General features: G+C 40.5%; 1 protein-coding gene across 13 annotated transcripts in view; it reads right to left on the bottom strand.

Moving 5' to 3' along the window:
- Positions 1-12415: 12415 nt before the first annotated feature.
- Positions 12416-18725, bottom strand: part of nrxn3b (neurexin 3b) — a 151374-nt gene continuing 145064 nt past the window's right edge. For 9 of the 13 annotated variants that reach the window (XM_086100492.1, XM_086100484.1, XM_086100488.1 and 6 more), the window contains one exon: positions 12416-14211. In XM_086100492.1, coding sequence (XP_085956618.1) covers positions 13226-14211 — 986 coding nt within the window. In that variant the 3' untranslated portion in view covers positions 12416-13225. Of the gene's footprint in view, positions 14212-16386; positions 16979-18725 lie in introns of all 13 variants that reach the window. The other 4 variants (XR_015097671.1, XR_015097670.1, XR_015097668.1 and 1 more) reach the window with 2 other exon arrangements.

Raw genomic sequence — 18725 nt, forward strand, 5'->3', positions numbered from 1 at the left:
TTTTTCGGCTCAGAAACGCCTTACTATACTATGTCGTTTTTTTCGTGCAAAAAAAAGCCTTACTATACTATGTCGTTTATTTCGGCTCAAAAACGCCTTACTATACTATGTCGTTTTTTTCGTGCCAAAAACGCCTTACTATACTATGTCGTTTATTTCGGCTCAAAAACGCCTTACTATACTATGTCGTTTATTTCGGCTCAAAAACGCCTTACTATACTATGTCGTTTTTTTCGGCTCAAAACGCCTTACTATATACTATGTCGTTTTTTTCGTGCCAAAAACGCCTTACTATACTATGACGTTTTTTTCTTGCCAAAAACGCCTTACTATACTATGTCGTTTTTTTCGGCTCAAAAATGCCTTACTATACTATGTCGTTTTTTTCGGGCCAAAAACGCCTTACTCTACTATGTCGTTTTTTTCGGCTCAAAACGCCTTACTATACTATGTCGTTTTTTTCGGCTCAAAAACGCCTTACTATACTATGTCGTTTTTTTCGTGCCAAAAACGCCTTACTATACTATGTCGTTTTTTTCGGCTCAAAAACGCCTTACTATACTATGTCGTTTTTTTCTTGCCAAAAACGCCTTACTATGCTATGTCGTTTTTTTCTTGCCAAAAACGCCTTACTATACTATGTCGTTTTTTTCGGCTCAAAACGCCTTACTATACTATGTCGTTTTTTTCGTGCCAAAAACGCCTTACTATACTATGACGTTTTTTTCTTGCCAAAAACGCCTTACTATACTATGTCGTTTTTTTCGTGCCAAAAACGCCTTACTATACTATGTCGTTTTTTTTCGGCTCAAAAATGCCTTACTATACTATGTCGTTTTTTTCTTGCCAAAAACGCCTTACTATACTATGTCGTTTTTTTCGTGCCAAAAACGCCTTACTATACTATGTCGTTTTTTTCGGCTCAAAACGCCTTACTATACTATGTCGTTTTTTTCGTGCCAAAAACGCCTTACTATACTATGACGTTTTTTTCTTGCCAAAAAGCCTTACTATACTATGTCGTTTTTTTCGGCTCAAAACGCCTTACTATACTATGTCGTTTTTTTCGGCTCAAAAACGCCTTACTATACTATGTCGTTTTTTTCTTGCCAAAAACGCCTTACTATGCTATGTCGTTTTTTTCTTGCCAAAAACGCCTTACTATACTATGTCGTTTTTTTCGGCTCAAAACGCCTTACTATACTATGTCGTTTTTTTCGGCTCAAAAACGCCTTACTATACTATGTCGTTTTTTTCAGGCCAAAAACGCCTTACTATACTATGTCGTTTTTTTCGGCTCAAAACGCCTTACTATACTATGACGTTTTTTTCTTGCCAAAAACGCCTTACTATACTATGTCGTTTTATTCGTGCCAAAAACGCCTTACTATACTATGTCGTTTTTTTCGGCTCAAAAATGCCTTACTATACTATGTTGTTTTTTTTCGGCTCAAAACGCCTTACTATACTATGACGTTTTTTTCTTGCCAAAAACGCCTTACTGTACTATGTCGTTTTTTTCGTGCCAAAAACGCCTTACTATACTATGTCGTTTTTTTCGGGCCAAAAACGCCTTACTATACTATGTCGTTTTTTTCGGCTCAAAACGCCTTACTGTACTATGTCGTTTTTTTCGGCTCAAAAACGCCTTACTATATACTATGTCGTTTTTTTCGTGCCAAAAACGCCTTACTATACTATGTCGTTTTTTTCGGCTCAAAAACGCCTTACTATACTATGTCGTTTTTTTCTTGCCAAAAACGCCTTACTATGCTATGTCGTTTTTTTCTTGCCAAAAACGCCTTACTATACTATGTCGTTTTTTTCGGCTCAAAACGCCTTACTATACTATGTCGTTTTTTTCGGCTCAAAAACGCCTTACTATACTATGTCGTTTTTTTCAGGCCAAAAACGCCTTACTATACTATGTCGTTTTTTTCGGCTCAAAACGCCTTACTATACTATGTCGTTTTTTTCGGCTCAAAAACGCCTTACTATACTATGTCGTTTTTTTCGGCTCAAAAACGCCTTACTATACTATGTCGTTTTTTTCGGCTCAAAACGCCTTACTATACTATGACGTTTTTTTCTTGCCAAAAATGCCTTACTATACTATGTCGTTTTTTTCGTGCCAAAAACACCTTACTATACTATGTCGTTTTTTTCGGGCCAAAAACGCCTTACTATACTATGTCGTTTTTTTCGGCTCAAAACGCCTTACTGTACTATGTCGTTTTTTTCGGCTCAAAAACGCCTTACTATACTATGTCGTTTTTTTCGGCTCAAAAACGCCTTACTATACTATGTCGTTTTTTTCTTGCCAAAAACGCCTTACTATGCTATGTCGTTTTTTTCTTGCCAAAAACGCCTTACTATACTATGTCGTTTTTTTCGGCTCAAAACGCCTTACTATACTATGTCGTTTTTTTCGGCTCAAAAACGCCTTACTATACTATGTCGTTTTTTTCAGGCCAAAAACGCCTTACTATACTATGTCGTTTTTTTCGGCTCACAACGCCTTACTATACTATGTCGTTTTTTTCTTGCCAAAAACGCCTTACTATGCTATGTCGTTTTTTTCTTGCCAAAAACGCCTTACTATACTATGTCGTTTTTTTCGGCTCAAAACGCCTTACTATACTATGTCGTTTTTTTCGGCTCAAAAACGCCTTACTATACTGTCGTTTTTTTCAGGCCAAAAACGCCTTACTATACTATGTCGTTTTTTTCGGCTCAAAACGCCTTACTATACTATGACGTTTTTTTCTTGCCAAAAACGCCTTACTATACTATGTCGTTTTTTTCGTGCCAAAAACGCCTTACTATACTATGTCGTTTTTTTCGGGCCAAAAACGCCTTACTATACTATGTCGTTTTTTTCGGCTCAAAACGCCTTACTGTACTATGTCGTTTTTTTCGGCTCAAAAACGCCTTACTATACTATGTCGTTTTTTTCGTGCCAAAAACGCCTTACTATACTGTCGTTTTTTTCGGCTCAAAAATGCCTTACTATACTATGTCGTTTTTTTCGGCTCAAAAACGCCTTACTATATACTATGTCATTTCTTTCGGCTCAAAAACGCCTTACTATACTATGTTGTTTTTTTCGGCTAAAAAACGCCTTACTATACTGTCATTTTTTTCGGCTAAAAATGCCTTACTATGCTATGTCGATTTTTTCTTGCCAAAACGCCTTACTATACTATGTCGTTTTTTTCGGCTCAAAACGCCTTACTATACTATGTCGTTTTTTTCGGCTCAAAAACGCCTTACTATACTATGTCGTTTTTTTCAGGCCAAAAACGCCTTACTATACTATGTCGTTTTTTTCGGCTCAAAACGCCTTACTATACTATGTCGTTTTTTTCGGCTCAAAACGCCTTACTATACTATGACGTTTTTTTCTTGCCAAAAACGCCTTACTATACTATGTCGTTTTTTTCGTGCCAAAAACGCCTTACTATACTATGTCGTTTTTTTTCGGCTCAAAAATGCCTTACTATACTATGTCGTTTTTTTCGGGCCAAAAACGCCTTACTATACTATGTCGTTTTTTTCGGCTCAAAAACGCCTTACTATACTATGTCGTTTTTTTCTTGCCAAAAACGCCTTACTATACTATGTCGTTTTTTTCTTGCCAAAAACGCCTTACTATACTGTCGTTTTTTTCGGCTCAAAAACGCCTTACTATACTATGTCGTTTTTTTTCGGCTCAAAAACGCCTTACTATACTGTCGTTTTTTTCGTGCCAAAAACGCCTTACTATATATACTATGTCGTTTTTTTCGGCTCAAAAACGCCTTACTATACTATCGGTTTTTTCGGCTAAAAACGCTTTACTATGCTATGTCGTTTTTGTCATTTTTTTTCGGCTCAAAAACGCCTTACTATACTATGTCGTTTTTTTCGGCTCAAAAACGGCTTACTATACTATGTCGTTTTTTTCGGCTCAAAACGCCTTACTATACTATGTCGTTTTTTTCGGCTCAAAAACGCCTTACTATACTATGTCGTTTTTTTCGGCTCAAAAACGCCTTACTATACTATGTCGTTTTTTTCGGCTCAAAAACGCCTTACTATACTATGTCGTTTTCTTCGGCTCAAAAACGCCTTACTATACTGTTTCTTCGGCTCAAAAACGCCTTACTATACTATGTCGTTTTTTTCGGTTCAAAAACGCCTTACTATACTATGTCGTTTTTTTCGGCTCAAAAACGCCTTACTATACTATGTCGTTTTTTTCGGCTCAAAAACGCCTTACTATACTGTGTCGTTTTTTTCGTGCCAAAAACGGCTTACTATACTATGTCGTTTTTTTGGGCTCAAAATTTGCCTTACTATACTATGTCGTTTTTTTCGGCTCAAAAACGCCTTACTATAGTATGTCGTTTTTTTCGTGCCAAAAACGCCTTACTATACTATGTTGTTTCTTTCGGCTCAAAAACGCCTTACTATACTATGTCGTTTTTTTCGGCTAAAAACGCCTTACTATACTTTGTCGTTTTTTTTCGGCTAAAAACGCCTTACTATATACTATGTCGTTTTTTTCGGCTCAGAAACGCCTATACTATGTCGTTTTTTTCGTGCAAAAAAAAGCCTTACTATACTATGTCGTTTGTTTCGGCTCAAAAACGCCTTACTATATATACTATGTCGTTTTTTTCGGCTCAAAAACGCCTTACTATACTATGTCGTTTTTTTTCGGCTAAAAACGCCTTACTATACTATGTCGTTTTTTTCGGTTAAAAACGCCTTACTATACTATGTCGTTTTTTTCGGCTCAGAAACGCCTTACTATACTATGTTGTTTTTTTGGGCTCAAAATTTGCCTTACTATACTATGTCGTTTTTTTCGGCTCAAAAACGCCTTACTATAGTATGTCGTTTTTTTCGTGCCAAAAACGCCTTACTATACTATGTTGTTTCTTTCGGCTCAAAAACGCCTTACTATACTATGTCGTTTTTTTCGGCTAAAAACGCCTTACTATACTTTGTCGTTTTTTTTCGGCTAAAAACGCCTTACTATACTATGTCGTTTTTTTTCGGCTCAAAACGCCTTACTATACTATGTCGTTTTTTTCGGCTCAAAAACGCCTTACTAAACTATGTCGTTTTTTTCGGCTCAAAAACGCCTTACTAAACTATGTCGGGTTTTTTTGGCTCAAAAACGCCTTGCTATACTATGTCGTTTTTTTGGCTCAAAAACGCCTTACTATACTATGTCGTTTTTTTTCGGCTCAAAAACGCCTTACTATATATACTATGTCGTTTTTTTCGGCTCAAAAACGCCTTACTATACTATGTCGTTTTTTTCGGCTCAAAAACGCCTTACTATACTATGTCGTTTTTTTCGGCTCAAAAACGCCTTACTATACTATGTCGTTTTTTTCGGCTCAAAAACGCCTTACTATACTATGTCGTTTTCTTCGGCTCAAAAACGCCTTACTATACTGTTTCTTCGGCTCAAAAACGCCTTACTATACTATGTCGTTTTTTTCGGTTCAAAAACGCCTTACTATACTATGTCGTTTTTTTCGGCTCAAAAACGCCTTACTATACTATGTCGTTTTTTTCGGCTCAAAAACGCCTTACTATACTATGTCGTTTTTTTCGGCTCAAAAACGCCTTACTATACTGTGTCGTTTTTTTCGTGCCAAAAACGGCTTACTATACTATGTCGTTTTTTTGGGCTCAAAATTTGCCTTACTATACTATGTCGTTTTTTTCGGCTCAAAAACGCCTTACTATAGTATGTCGTTTTTTTCGTGCCAAAAACGCCTTACTATACTATGTTGTTTCTTTCGGCTCAAAAACGCCTTACTATACTATGTCGTTTTTTTCGGCTAAAAACGCCTTACTATACTTTGTCGTTTTTTTTCGGCTAAAAACGCCTTACTATATACTATGTCGTTTTTTTCGGCTCAGAAACGCCTATACTATGTCGTTTTTTTCGTGCAAAAAAAAGCCTTACTATACTATGTCGTTTGTTTCGGCTCAAAAACGCCTTACTATATATACTATGTCGTTTTTTTCGGCTCAAAAACGCCTTACTATACTATGTCGTTTTTTTTCGGCTAAAAACGCCTTACTATACTATGTCGTTTTTTTCGGTTAAAAACGCCTTACTATACTATGTCGTTTTTTTCGGCTCAGAAACGCCTTACTATACTATGTTGTTTTTTTGGGCTCAAAATTTGCCTTACTATACTATGTCGTTTTTTTCGGCTCAAAAACGCCTTACTATAGTATGTCGTTTTTTTCGTGCCAAAAACGCCTTACTATACTATGTTGTTTCTTTCGGCTCAAAAACGCCTTACTATACTATGTCGTTTTTTTCGGCTAAAAACGCCTTACTATACTTTGTCGTTTTTTTTCGGCTAAAAACGCCTTACTATACTATGTCGTTTTTTTTCGGCTCAAAACGCCTTACTATACTATGTCGTTTTTTTCGGCTCAAAAACGCCTTACTAAACTATGTCGTTTTTTTCGGCTCAAAAACGCCTTACTAAACTATGTCGGGTTTTTTTGGCTCAAAAACGCCTTGCTATACTATGTCGTTTTTTTGGCTCAAAAACGCCTTACTATACTATGTCGTTTTTTTTCGGCTCAAAAACGCCTTACTATATATACTATGTCGTTTTTTTCGGCTCAAAAACGCCTTACTATATATACTATGTCGTTTTTTTCGGCTCAAAAACGCCTTACTATACTATGTCGTTTTTTTTCGGCTAAAAACGCCTTACTATACTATGTCGTTTTTTTCGGTTAAAAACGCCTTACTATACTATGTCGTTTTTTTCGGCTCAGAAACGCCTTACTATACTATGTTGTTTTTTTGGGCTCAAAATTTGCCTTACTATACTATGTCGTTTTTTTCGGCTCAAAAACGCCTTACTATAGTATGTCGTTTTTTTCGTGCCAAAAACGCCTTACTATACTATGTTGTTTCTTTCGGCTCAAAAACGCCTTACTATACTATGTCGTTTTTTTCGGCTAAAAACGCCTTACTATACTTTGTCGTTTTTTTTCGGCTAAAAACGCCTTACTATATACTATGTCGTTTTTTTCGGCTCAGAAACGCCTATGTCGTTTTTTTCATGCAAAAAAAAGCCTTACTATACTATGTCGTTTGTTTCGGCTCAAAAACGCCTTACTATATATACTATGTCGTTTTTTTCGGCTCAAAAACGCCTTACTATACTATGTCGTTTTTTTTCGGCTAAAAACGCCTTACTATACTATGTCGTTTTTTTCGGTTAAAAACGCCTTACTATACTATGTCGTTTTTTTCGGCTCAGAAACGCCTTACTATACTATGTTGTTTTTTTCGTGCCAAAAACGCCTTACAATACTATGCCGTTTTTTTCGGCTCAAAAACGCCTTACTAAACTATGTCGGGTTTTTTTGGCTCAAAAACGCCTTGCTATACTATGTCGTTTTTTTGGCTCAAAAACGCCTTACTATACTATGTCGTTTTTTTTCGGCTCAAAAACGCCTTACTATATATACTATGTCGTTTTTTTCGGCTCAAAAACGCCTTACTATACTATGTCGTTTTTTTTCGGCTCAAAACGCCTTACTATACTATGTCGTTTTTTTCGGCTCAAAAACGCCTTACTAAACTATGTCGTTTTTTTCGGCTCAAAAACGCCTTACTATACTATGTCGTTTTTTTCGTGCCAAAAACGCCTTACTATATACTATGTCGTTTTTTTGGGCTCAAAATTTGCCTGACTATACTGTCGTTTTTTTCGGCTCAAAAACGCCTTACTATACTATGTCGTTTTTTTCGTGCCAAAAACGCCTTACTATACTATGTCGTTTCTTTCGGCTCAAAAACGCCTTACTATACTATGTCGGTTTTTTTCGGCTAAAAACGCCTTACTATACTATGTCGTTTTTTTCGGCTCAGAAACGCCTTACTATACTATGTTGTTTTTTTCGTGCCAAAAACGCCTTACAATACTATGTCGTTTTTTTCGGCTCAGAAACGCCTTACTATACTATGTTGTTTTTTTCGTGCCAAAAACGCCTTACAATACTATGTCGTTTTTTTCGGCTCAAAAACGCCTTACTATACTATGTCGTTTTTTTCGTGCCAAAAACGCCTTACTATACTATGTCGTTTTTTTGGGCTAAAAACGCCTTACTATATACTATGTCGTTTTTATCGGGCTAAAAACGGCTTACTATACTATGTCGTTTTTTTCGGGCTAAAAACGCCTGACGATATATACATGGTCGTTTTTTTCGGGCCAAAAACGCCTTACTTCATACATGGTCGTTTTTTTCGGGCTAAAAAGCCTTACTATATATACATTGTCGTTTTTTTTGTCTAAAAACGCCTTACTATACATGGTCGTTTTTTTCGGCTAAAATGGTTTCCTATACATGGTCGTTTTTTTCGGCTAACAACGCCTTACTATACATGGTTGTTTTTTGGTTTAAAAACGGCGTCCTATACATGGTCCGTTTTTTTTCAGTAACAACGCCTTACTATACATAGTCGTTATTTTTCGGCTAAACACCTTACTATACATGCTCCTTTTCGTTGGGCTAAAAACGCCCTACTATTCATGGTTGGTTTTTTCGGCTTAAAACGCTTGACTATACATGGTCATTTTTTTGTGCTGAAACGCCTGACTATACGTAGTCATTTTTTTTGTGCTAAAACGCCTGACTATACGTGGTGTTTTTTTTGTGCAAAAACGCCTGACCATACATGGTCGTTTTTTGGGGGCAAAAAATGCCTTACTATATGCATGGCCTTTTTGTTTTTTCGGCTCAAAGCGCTTAGCCAAAAAATTTGCCCGAGAAAAATGACCAAATATACACGGTCATTTTTTTGGTGCAAAAACGCCTGACTTGACATGGTCGTTTTTTGGGGGGCTAAAAATGCCTTATCCATGCATGGTCTTTTTTCCTGCTAAAAACGCCTTACTATATACAGTACATTGTCATTTTTTGGTTTGCGATAAACGCTTTACTATACATGGTCGTTTTTCTATGGCTATTTTTTTGGCTCAAAACACCTAACTATACATGGTCGTCTTTTTCCGCTAAAAATGCCTGACTCTCGTTCCGTTTCACGTTGTTATCACGTAGTGAATGACTGCAATTAACTGTTTTAACTCTACACAAGAATTGACTCCACACAAGAATTGGAAACACGAAGTGACCCTGGGCACAGTGAGAATAGGGAAATATCCCTGAACACACCCAATACACAACAACAATTGCTCAAGAAAATCGTTGCGACGTCCAAAAGTGGGGGCCTTTGATGACAAGGTATTGCAATGGCGCTTCCGTATGCTCTGTGTCCATTACAGCAGCTGGCTCCATTTTCAAACCGCCTGTGCCACTGTGGGGACACAAGAGGGTTCAAAATCAATCGGGTTCAAAATCAATCAGGTCCATACTCTGCAAACACTCGCATCAAGCCAGTCTCATGAATACATTGTCAGGGCTCATTGAATAGCTCCTTGCTAAAACAGCCATTAAATGTAAGTCCCTCAGAGCATCCGCCGCTGGTAACCAATCAGACTAAGGGTTGTCCACAGCTACTTTCCTCCGCCGAGGTGCAAGCGTAAGCTTTTGCAGCCGTCACCAAGCTCGTTCCCATTAGAGCGAACCTATTTGGCTTGTGTTACAAGCCATTCAATCAGGCAGCCATTCTCCGATTTTTCTTTTCATTTGTGAGCGCATCCGGCAAGTGCTGAGTCCCTGCATCATTTTGCCATGCTTACAAAACATAACACATGTCAGTACAAACTATTTGTCTTGATGGCCGGTTGGAAAATGAGACAAGGCGTGCACGTTCGGCCTTTGCTCATTGAGTATTTTAGGCGGCAGTCACGGGTGAGTGGTGTCACTTCCACGTTTGATCCCTGCGGAGAAGCAGCCGTGACGACCTCCTGGCACAGTCAGTGGGAGCTTCATAGCTGGAGCCTATCCGAACTGTCCACGGGCTGTAGGCGGAGTGCACCCTGGACTGGTTGCCAGCCAATCGCTGGGCACACAAAGACAAACAGCCATTCACTCACAGTCACACTTAGGGGACAATTTAGAGTGTTCCATTAACCTGCCATGTGTGTTTTGGGTAATGTGGGAGGAAACCAGAGTACCCGGAGAAAACCCACGGAGGCACGGGGATAACATGCAAACTCCACACAGGGAATCGGAGCCTGAATCTAAGCCTGCACCTTTGGCACTGTGAAATATAGCACCGTGCCACCCTGAAATATAGCTATTTCTTCAAATCAAAATAAGACTGTACGCGAGTCTATCCTCCACCATCATTTCAAGGCAACCTGACAGGCCTACTGTCAACACTGCATCTCAGCGCCTATTTGAATTTTACAGCTGCTTTTGCTGCAGTCAACTTCCACCAACTCAGTGCTTCACTTAACGACCCTCCTACACTTCCACAATCCAATCCAGCCTTGTGTCCCATCTGGCATTTACAAGCGGGGTTGGGGCCAGCTTGTGGGCTGTGGTGGTACCCATAGGGGAGCAAAACTGCTGCTGCTTCTGCTGAGATCTCGCTGCTTCATTGGCATTCTCACTGGATCCACTCACATTGTCAAGTAGGGGCGACTCCCTTGGCAGCACATGTAGCACGCTTACACGTCCCACACGCAACTTTTAACAGACGTCGTCTACTCTAAACCCTCATGCATGGACAGTTCTCGTTTTCAGCTACATAACACTAAGATTTTTTTTTTCACAGTTTAACTGCAGTGCAGGTTCACTGATTACTTACTCATGTCATTTCATAGCCTATACATAGCCTCCTGTTAACACCCCCATGTGCCATTTCGTTTCACACCATGAATATTAACACCATCACGGTGCCTTTGTGCAACAATGATCTTACGTCTGCTCATAATTGTCGATGAGAGCCACCGACCGATACTTAACCCCCCCACCCCCTCCCCAAATAATCTGACATTCAGTCCTCAATTGCAGTAGGTGGGGCAATACTGCAGCAGTTTGACACGAACCATTACCTGCAACAGAGAGAAGCAGTTTTGTTCACAAGTTTAAGTCATTGCGCTAAACGAATGTTTAAATGAATAATCTGTCAGATACGATGGTAGCAGACTGCAATGGTAGAAAGAACCTAAATCACTGAAATCATTGATTTGGTATGAGAGCAGTGCAAGTGTCAACCAGAAATGTGGCCTTTCTACTTCAACACAAAAGCTTAAATGTGCTTGCGATAAGGGACAAGGGTGGACCAGCCAGGACACCTCCCGGGTCACGTTGAGCATCGATACCCAAGATACTGCTAAGAAAGAAAACAACAATTTGGATCATTGTCATATTGCCATCGTTCACGACAAGTGCCATTCGGAGCAAAAACATGAATCACGTAAAAAACAGCTGGCAAAGCAGGAGCGTATAAGATGATGACGAGCATTTACAAAGGCCATTCTCAACTGGTGCTCTCGCCCCATCTCTTTTTCCTCTTTCTGCATGGACGAACAGCATATACATTTACATAATCATCTATAGGTAAATGATAGCTACACGTTTCATTTATATGGAAATGCGTCTGCTGTTAGGTCGAAGAAGAAATCGTTGAATTGTTGGAAAGCGGTTGAGAAAATGTGTTTTGGTGAATAGTCGTGAACAGACACGATCTCGGCCACCAGAATGACACAGTCACAGGTGAACACACAATCGAAAAAGTTTGGGAACAACATTCTATCTTTTTCTTTAATTTCAGGGTTCGTAGTCAAAGGAGCAGAAGACGAGTCAAGTACCAACACGAAAAAAAAATTGTGAACGTTGACCTATTTGAAAATGAACGAGAACAAATAAGTTCAGCAATAATTCATGGAATGATGAATAAAAAATGTTTAACATCCTAGAGACAAGACATGAAATTAAGCTACAACAGTAAACGAAGAAAACCAATCAAATGTTGAGCTGACAAGAAGTTTGGTGTCACAGTTAAGAACCGAGGAAACGAATGAAACTGAAAGTCAAGGTGCTGGCAATGTTTCTCCAAACCCATTGGAATAGAATCATCATCGTCTCTTTTTGATTCCTTTTTTTTTTTTTTCAATTTAGGCTAAAAAAAAAAAAAAAAAGAACCCCAACAGGTAAAATAAATACATACAAAACATGAAAATCATTAAAACAGTCCACAGAGTGACAGTTTCAGCACAGTCAAAAATCCACTAAGAGAAAAACCAAGTCAGACAAGTTGTCTTATCCGATATTTGACCCCAAAAATGTGTTTGAGCCTTTTGTCTCCGCGTAGTGCTGGCAAAAGAACAAGATTTTCTCTCTGTTGCTACAGCGGGGAATTTAAACCAAACGAAAGATTGAACAAACAAAAACAGAACATGAAATTCACCAGCAAAGAACAGCAGAAACCAAATACAAAATCTGATTCCCCCCCCCCCCCCCCCCCCCAAATTCATCGGCGACGTATTTAACATTGTTTCAGGTCATGAGACCTTCACGTTTTCAAAATATGAAGAATATCATCATGGCTTCCCTCATTGAAGTTTCCAGTCAACAATCAAGGAGACAGAAAGGAAGAGAGAGATGCACTGATGTCACATCCTACTGGGTGGTCACAGTGTTGTGTGCTGCCATCTTTCCACAAACAATGCCTACATTAATGAAATGCAAAAAAACGAACAAAAAAAAAAACAACCTAATTTTTGTACTTCAACCACATCCATGAAAGCTACGTCACTTCAAATCCAAACTACGTCTTCCCAACAAGCGTTGCCCCTTGAGGTCCCTTCCCCCTGCACAAATGCCAGCACCAATCACGTACACCTCACATGCAAGCTCCGAATAACCCAAATGACGGTGATCGTATTTTACAAGGTTATCAGGTCGGGGGTCGGCGCTACTCCGATAGATCAAATGCGCGATCAAAAGCCTCGGGCGGTTCTGTGGATGCTTCGGTTTTTCCGCGCTTCCAACAGTCTTCGGCTGGAAATCCTTGTCAAGATCCACGTGGAGTCCCAGCGAAGATGTGAATTGTCTTTCCAGAACTCTTACGATAGTAAGTGTGCTTTTTTTTCTCCACACATGTCACATCTTTTATTGTTGCTTTTATTTTATGTTTTTTTTTTGTGGCGACTCACAAAGTGTTGAGTTCAAAAGAGATCACAGTTGCCAATATGGTACTGTCAAAATGTTTCTATATTTCTTTCGAGCAGTTTGTTCTCTTTGAGTTGGGGAAACGTCTCGATTTCTATACATAATATTCCTTGTCCTTGTCTTTGGGTCTCTTGCTGGCGGCGCTGCCTTTGGCGCTGCCGCTGGGGGTTTTATCTTTCACCACGGCGCCGTTGGTTTGCGCCGAGTTGCTGATGTAGTTGCGCGTCTCGTCCACCTGGTAGGACCCCTCGTCCCTGTTTCTGTACTTGTACATAGCGTAGAGGAGGATGAGGATGCAGAGGGCGGCGGCCGAGACGATGCCCACCACCATGCCCGTGGTGCTGCTCGATTCGCGTATGACCTCCGAGGCCCCCGGCGGGACTCGCCGAACCACGCCGGGCACCGTGGGTAAGGCAGCGGGCACCGTGCGCAGCATGGGCGAGGTGATGTAAGGACCCCGCGGCTTGGTGCCGTCCGGATCGAAGGACGTGGGGAGGGGCAGCAGGACTATGTCCGGCTGCGGGGGTTTGACCTCGCGGTTGTTCATTTTCCCAGCGGGCAGCTTGGGAAGCGCGGCCGAGGGGGCCGCCGCGGCTGGCGTGCCCCGGGGGTTGGGCAGAGGCAAGGTGGCTGTAGTTCTACCTGCCTCAGAGGCTTTGCTAGGCCTCAAGTCCTTGGCCTCCCACTTGGGTGCGAGGGCTTTGTAGCCGCCGTCATAGGTTGATGTGGTCAAGATCTTATCTGTTACCAGGGAGAAGGTGTTGTCAAAATCTCCATCGTCAGTCGGAGGCAGGCTAGAGTCGAACGCTTCGCCAGAGCCAAACCCCGAAATCACCATGCCATCATCATCATCACCATCATCACCATCATCATCACCACCATCATCACAATCATCGTCGCCTCGGTCCGACAAGCAAGGTAGCCCCGCCTCGGTGGCCATGGCCAAGGATTCTTTGGTGGTCTCGATAATGGTGAGGAGGGGGTGGAGGGTTGGGGGGAGGGAGATGAAAGAAGAGCGGGTGGATACAGAAGGAATGTCTATGGGATCCTCCACTAAGACGGGGATGACTAGCTCCCCTCCTGCAAAGCCACAGAGAGAAAGAGAGACGCGCGTCAGGTGGTACAAAGGCTCACGGGATCAAAGTAGCAACAGCAAAAAATATAATAATTAAAGCAGATGATCAGAGAACGCAAAATGCAAAGCTCAACATAGGGAAGAAATGAATACCAAAAACAAGAAAGAAATTTGGAAACAGAAAAGACTGCAGCAGTGCAAACGGAAGAAAGGTTAGAACCAAACAAGAGCCACGGTAAAAGGACCAGCCATTAGGAAGGTATGTGTTGCATCAAAAGGCTCGAAGGGATGCACCGGGGTGAGCCGCAACGAAATGACTCCATACACGGACAGCTGCAAGTATCCTCGCCACTGGACTTGGTTTGCCTCACTGTCAGCTTTTCCACGACTACATAAAATGATGTTTGCTATCATCTCGTCGCACCGCTTGCTTATTCAGTTACATTTCAAATCAATTGACAAATGGAAGGATGGGCACATTTTGTCAATGATATAAAAAAAAAAAAGAATCTAAGTGCTAAAAAAATCTGCACTCACGGTAAGCCTTTTAAGTGGCTTGTTTCATTTCCTCAGAGGTGAATGTTGCAAAAGAATATGCCTGAGCAAATAAGAACAAACGTTCACCTTGCTTTCATACAAATACTGTCGAAACAGAACCCAAATAAAAAGTTGCTTGGGTGTTTGGCTTCTACATAAATGACACATGCCTCTTAAAAAAACAGACCTGTGTCACATTCACACAAACTTTGTGGTGAAAACGACGGCAACTTTTTCCCCTCCTCTGTATCGGTGGCCTCCCCGATTTGCCGCTGGCCTCTCTTGCCTTTTGACTCTGACAGTTACCACCACCATGGCACAAAGTCATACGGCAGTCCAAAAACATCTGAATGTTTTCTCGTGGGCACACTGACGTCCGAAGGCCGCAACCGGGCATTTTAAAACACTCAGCGTTAAATATTACCCTATTTTCCGCACTAAAAGGCGCACTGGATTATGAGGCGCACCTTCAATGAATGGCCTATTTTGCCTTTTTTTTTTTCATATGTTGGACGCATTGAATTATAAAATGCAATCTACAATGCATCCACTAGATGGAGCTCCGCTCCTTCTATTCGACCCGAGAGGCGTTCAGGACCGTCTCCGTAAAAAGTAAATGAACAATTCCTTCAATGAAACGATGAAAATTGAAAAAATGCATCAAAACAGAAAATCAAGCGAGGAAATCTCAAAATAAATTCTATAGCACCCCTACAGAATGTATTTGGGTATTTCCTTGAGCGTAGCTCCAACAGAACAATCAGATGTCAGTAAAATATAGGAGACTGGACTGTCTCAGAAGTGTTTGTTATTTATTCCTTTGTTGTGTACTTTATTCACAAACGAGGAAATCACAAGATAAATTCTGTAGGGGGGGGCTATAGAATTTATTTTCTGATTTCCTTGCTTGATTTTCTGTTTTCATGCATTATTTTCAATATTCGTAGTTTCATCGAAGGAATCGTTAATTTACGTTTTTCGGAGGCGGTGATGAACGCCTCTCGAGTTGCACGGAAGAGAAGGCACGGAGACGGACAAAGAGCAGCGGATTTTAAGGCGTGCTGTGAGCTTTTAAAGCAAATGGAAGACTTTTCGCTGCGCCTTATAGTGCGGAAAATAAGGTATGCTAAAAATCGTACTTCAATTCTTCCCAAGGGGAATAATTATCTTCCATAGTCATTAACGGGAATGTAAATCATTCTTTACCAGTACACAGTTGTAAAAGTCTGAAAACATTCAGATGTGCATTGAAGCCGCTCGTCCTCTTGCCAAAGTGGCTTGCTTGTACTTTGCAAAGGCTCACAAAAAGGGCACGAGAAAGAGATGCAAACCTTATGGAACATCAATGTAGAAAGAAAAAAAAAACTGAAATGAAGGGAAAACAACTAAAACCAAAGAAAAGGATGAGGCATTGCAAAAAAACATTGTTAGAGCAAACGTTGTTGAAACATTCACAAATTAAAAGCCACAGATAGAGCTATCCAGAAAGGGATCAGTCATAATTAAGAAGAGAAAAAAACAGTCAGCTCGGAAAGAGAGAAACAAACGACGACGACAGACCAAAAGTAATAATAAATCATAAAAGCCTACAAAAAGGACAGTTTTGAAAAGAAGAAAGCATACCATCAGTTTTGTCAACTTACATCAACAAATTGCCCGCATGATTTTGGCAGGAAGAAAAAAAAAAGTTTACAAAAGGAAGTTGCGTAAGAATGTCTCTGGACAAGTTATATGTAGGTTACCTTTGAGCACTTTTCGCCTTACTTTGTCGATATTTGTCTTTTTCGACAGGATGGGACAGGGAGGCGACAACACATACACATACACACATCATGACATGAAAAATAATCGGCAACATTCTCTTCAGGATGGATCGATATAGATAGATTTTTTTTTTGAAGATATATTTTTCAAAAGATATTTTGTATTAAAAATCATTTATCTACACTTACTCCTTTATGGTTAACTTTCATTAACGTGTACAGCCTCATTAGTTGTTTTTTTTTTCTCTCGCTACCTTGTTCATTAGCTTTGAACAAAAGGAGGACTGTACATATCTTGGAATCTCGACATTAAAGGATGTGGGAGTGGGGGGCGTGTGAGACGGGGGTGGGGGGGGGTTAACCTATGCACATACTAGGAAGGAAATGATAGAGATGGGGGTGAACGTGTACATCAGTTGCCATGTCCATGTAAAGGCGGCACGAAGCGGTCGGGCGGCATTAGAGCTTTTGGCTGTAAGGAAGGGATGGGGATATACAAACAATGAGCATATTCGTACATGCCCATCTACAAAAGAGAACAGCACTCTCAACACTGACAGTTTTTTACAAACCCTAAGCTGCAACTTCTTTGCCATGCACCAAAAGCCGCCCGGTCATTACGTTCCAATTTCAATCTCAGCTAGGCATCAAGTGACAGGAAAATAGTAGAGAGCAGCATTTAAACAGTTTGTACAGATAGCGGCTCCAACTTTTTTTTTTTCTCTGTGCACCCATGATCATTATCTTTTTTTTTTTTTTTTCAGTTTCAAATGTCGCCAAATGTTGGTGTCGCGGATTCACGGAGAAAAGAGGAAGCGTCAGTCCAATTGGGAAAAAATAAAAATAATTAAAAAAAAAACAATCATAAGAAACAGGAGTCCCTCTTAGCAAATGAGCAGATATTTCAAATCTTGACATTTTCAGAAAGAAACGACAGAGGTGCACATATATGCTGGAAAACATATATGCGTCCTGAGGACAATAAATAAATAAACAGGACAATAAATAAATAAACAAACAGATTAGCAAGCAAGAAAAGGCATTAAATTTGTCACACTATACCAAAGATGAACAACCAGAAAGCACACACTGAGGCAGACAATTAAAAGAGAGGAGGGACAGTTTCAAGGTCAAGTGTCACCACCTTCCTTTAACTAATAATAAACATTTGTATTATTAGTTAGTAAAAAATAAAACATTTCTCTTGTTAGTATTTTGGACACAGGACAGAGCGTGCGGTCTGGATGTACGTCAGAAAGGAGAGGAACATTTTCTATTGAATTGGCGTTTTTTTTTTTCTTTTAAATTCCAGTGTTAGACATTGGGTTAATGCATGCTTAAGTAAGTTGCATTTAGGGAGAGTAAGATAACATCATAACACTACAACAAGCTTGGGGAGGGGGTGGGGGGTGTCGGGGTAGAGGCTTGACAGGGGCGACCTGTCACCAAGGGCTGCAGGATGTATTCTCAGGCAAAGGAAGCATTGCTAAGCAATTCGACAAGTGGGTGAAGGAAGGCGCAGCGCATGTGACGTATGAGCAACATTTTGGTCCCGTAACCCAGCGAAGGGCACAAGTCGACCGATCATTATTCAATCGTGAGCAACCAACAGCCTTCGTCTGACAGATGCAACAGTTGAGGTCATGGGTTCCACAAGAGCAGACTTGGTGGAGAGTTGGGAGATTGCTCTGGAGGTTGGGCTACATCCTCCGCCCTCGTTTACTTGGCAGTGTTGGCTTTGTATTCTATCCACAAAACATTTGCGCGCAAGAAAAGCTGCGGCAGTCAAAAAAGCTTCAAATAGGTGGAGAGGACCTTGATGTTTTGGTAAACACTTTAATCCCGGCTAAGCTCTTGCACAAGCATTTCTTCCCGGTAAACACGGCGCTTTGCTTACCTACCCAAATTTTGTTTGCGTTACAGCACTCGTCCAGACGGACGCGATTGGACGGATGGAAGCTCCGCCCCGGCCAAAATACTGTAACTCTCTTTTTAAAAAGAGACGTGCGTGGCGATACAGTCACAGCGCTGGCACTTTTATCGCTAAGAGAGATGCTAAGAGTAGCAGTGTTAGAGGCGTTTTCTAATCACCCTTGGCGGGGGAAAAAAATAAAATTCATACACAGTACCTACAGGATTTGGAGGCCTTGTTAAGTAAATAAGCCCGCAATCTCGATTGACTGGGAGTCTCAGTGGTTTAAAGGTCGCAGATGCAGAAA

Source organism: Hippocampus guttulatus, chromosome 20, assembly GCF_054856545.1.
Source record: "Hippocampus guttulatus isolate MCC_2025c chromosome 20, RoL_Hgut_1.0, whole genome shotgun sequence".
In the NCBI taxonomy this organism is placed as follows: domain Eukaryota; kingdom Metazoa; phylum Chordata; class Actinopteri; order Syngnathiformes; family Syngnathidae; genus Hippocampus; species Hippocampus guttulatus.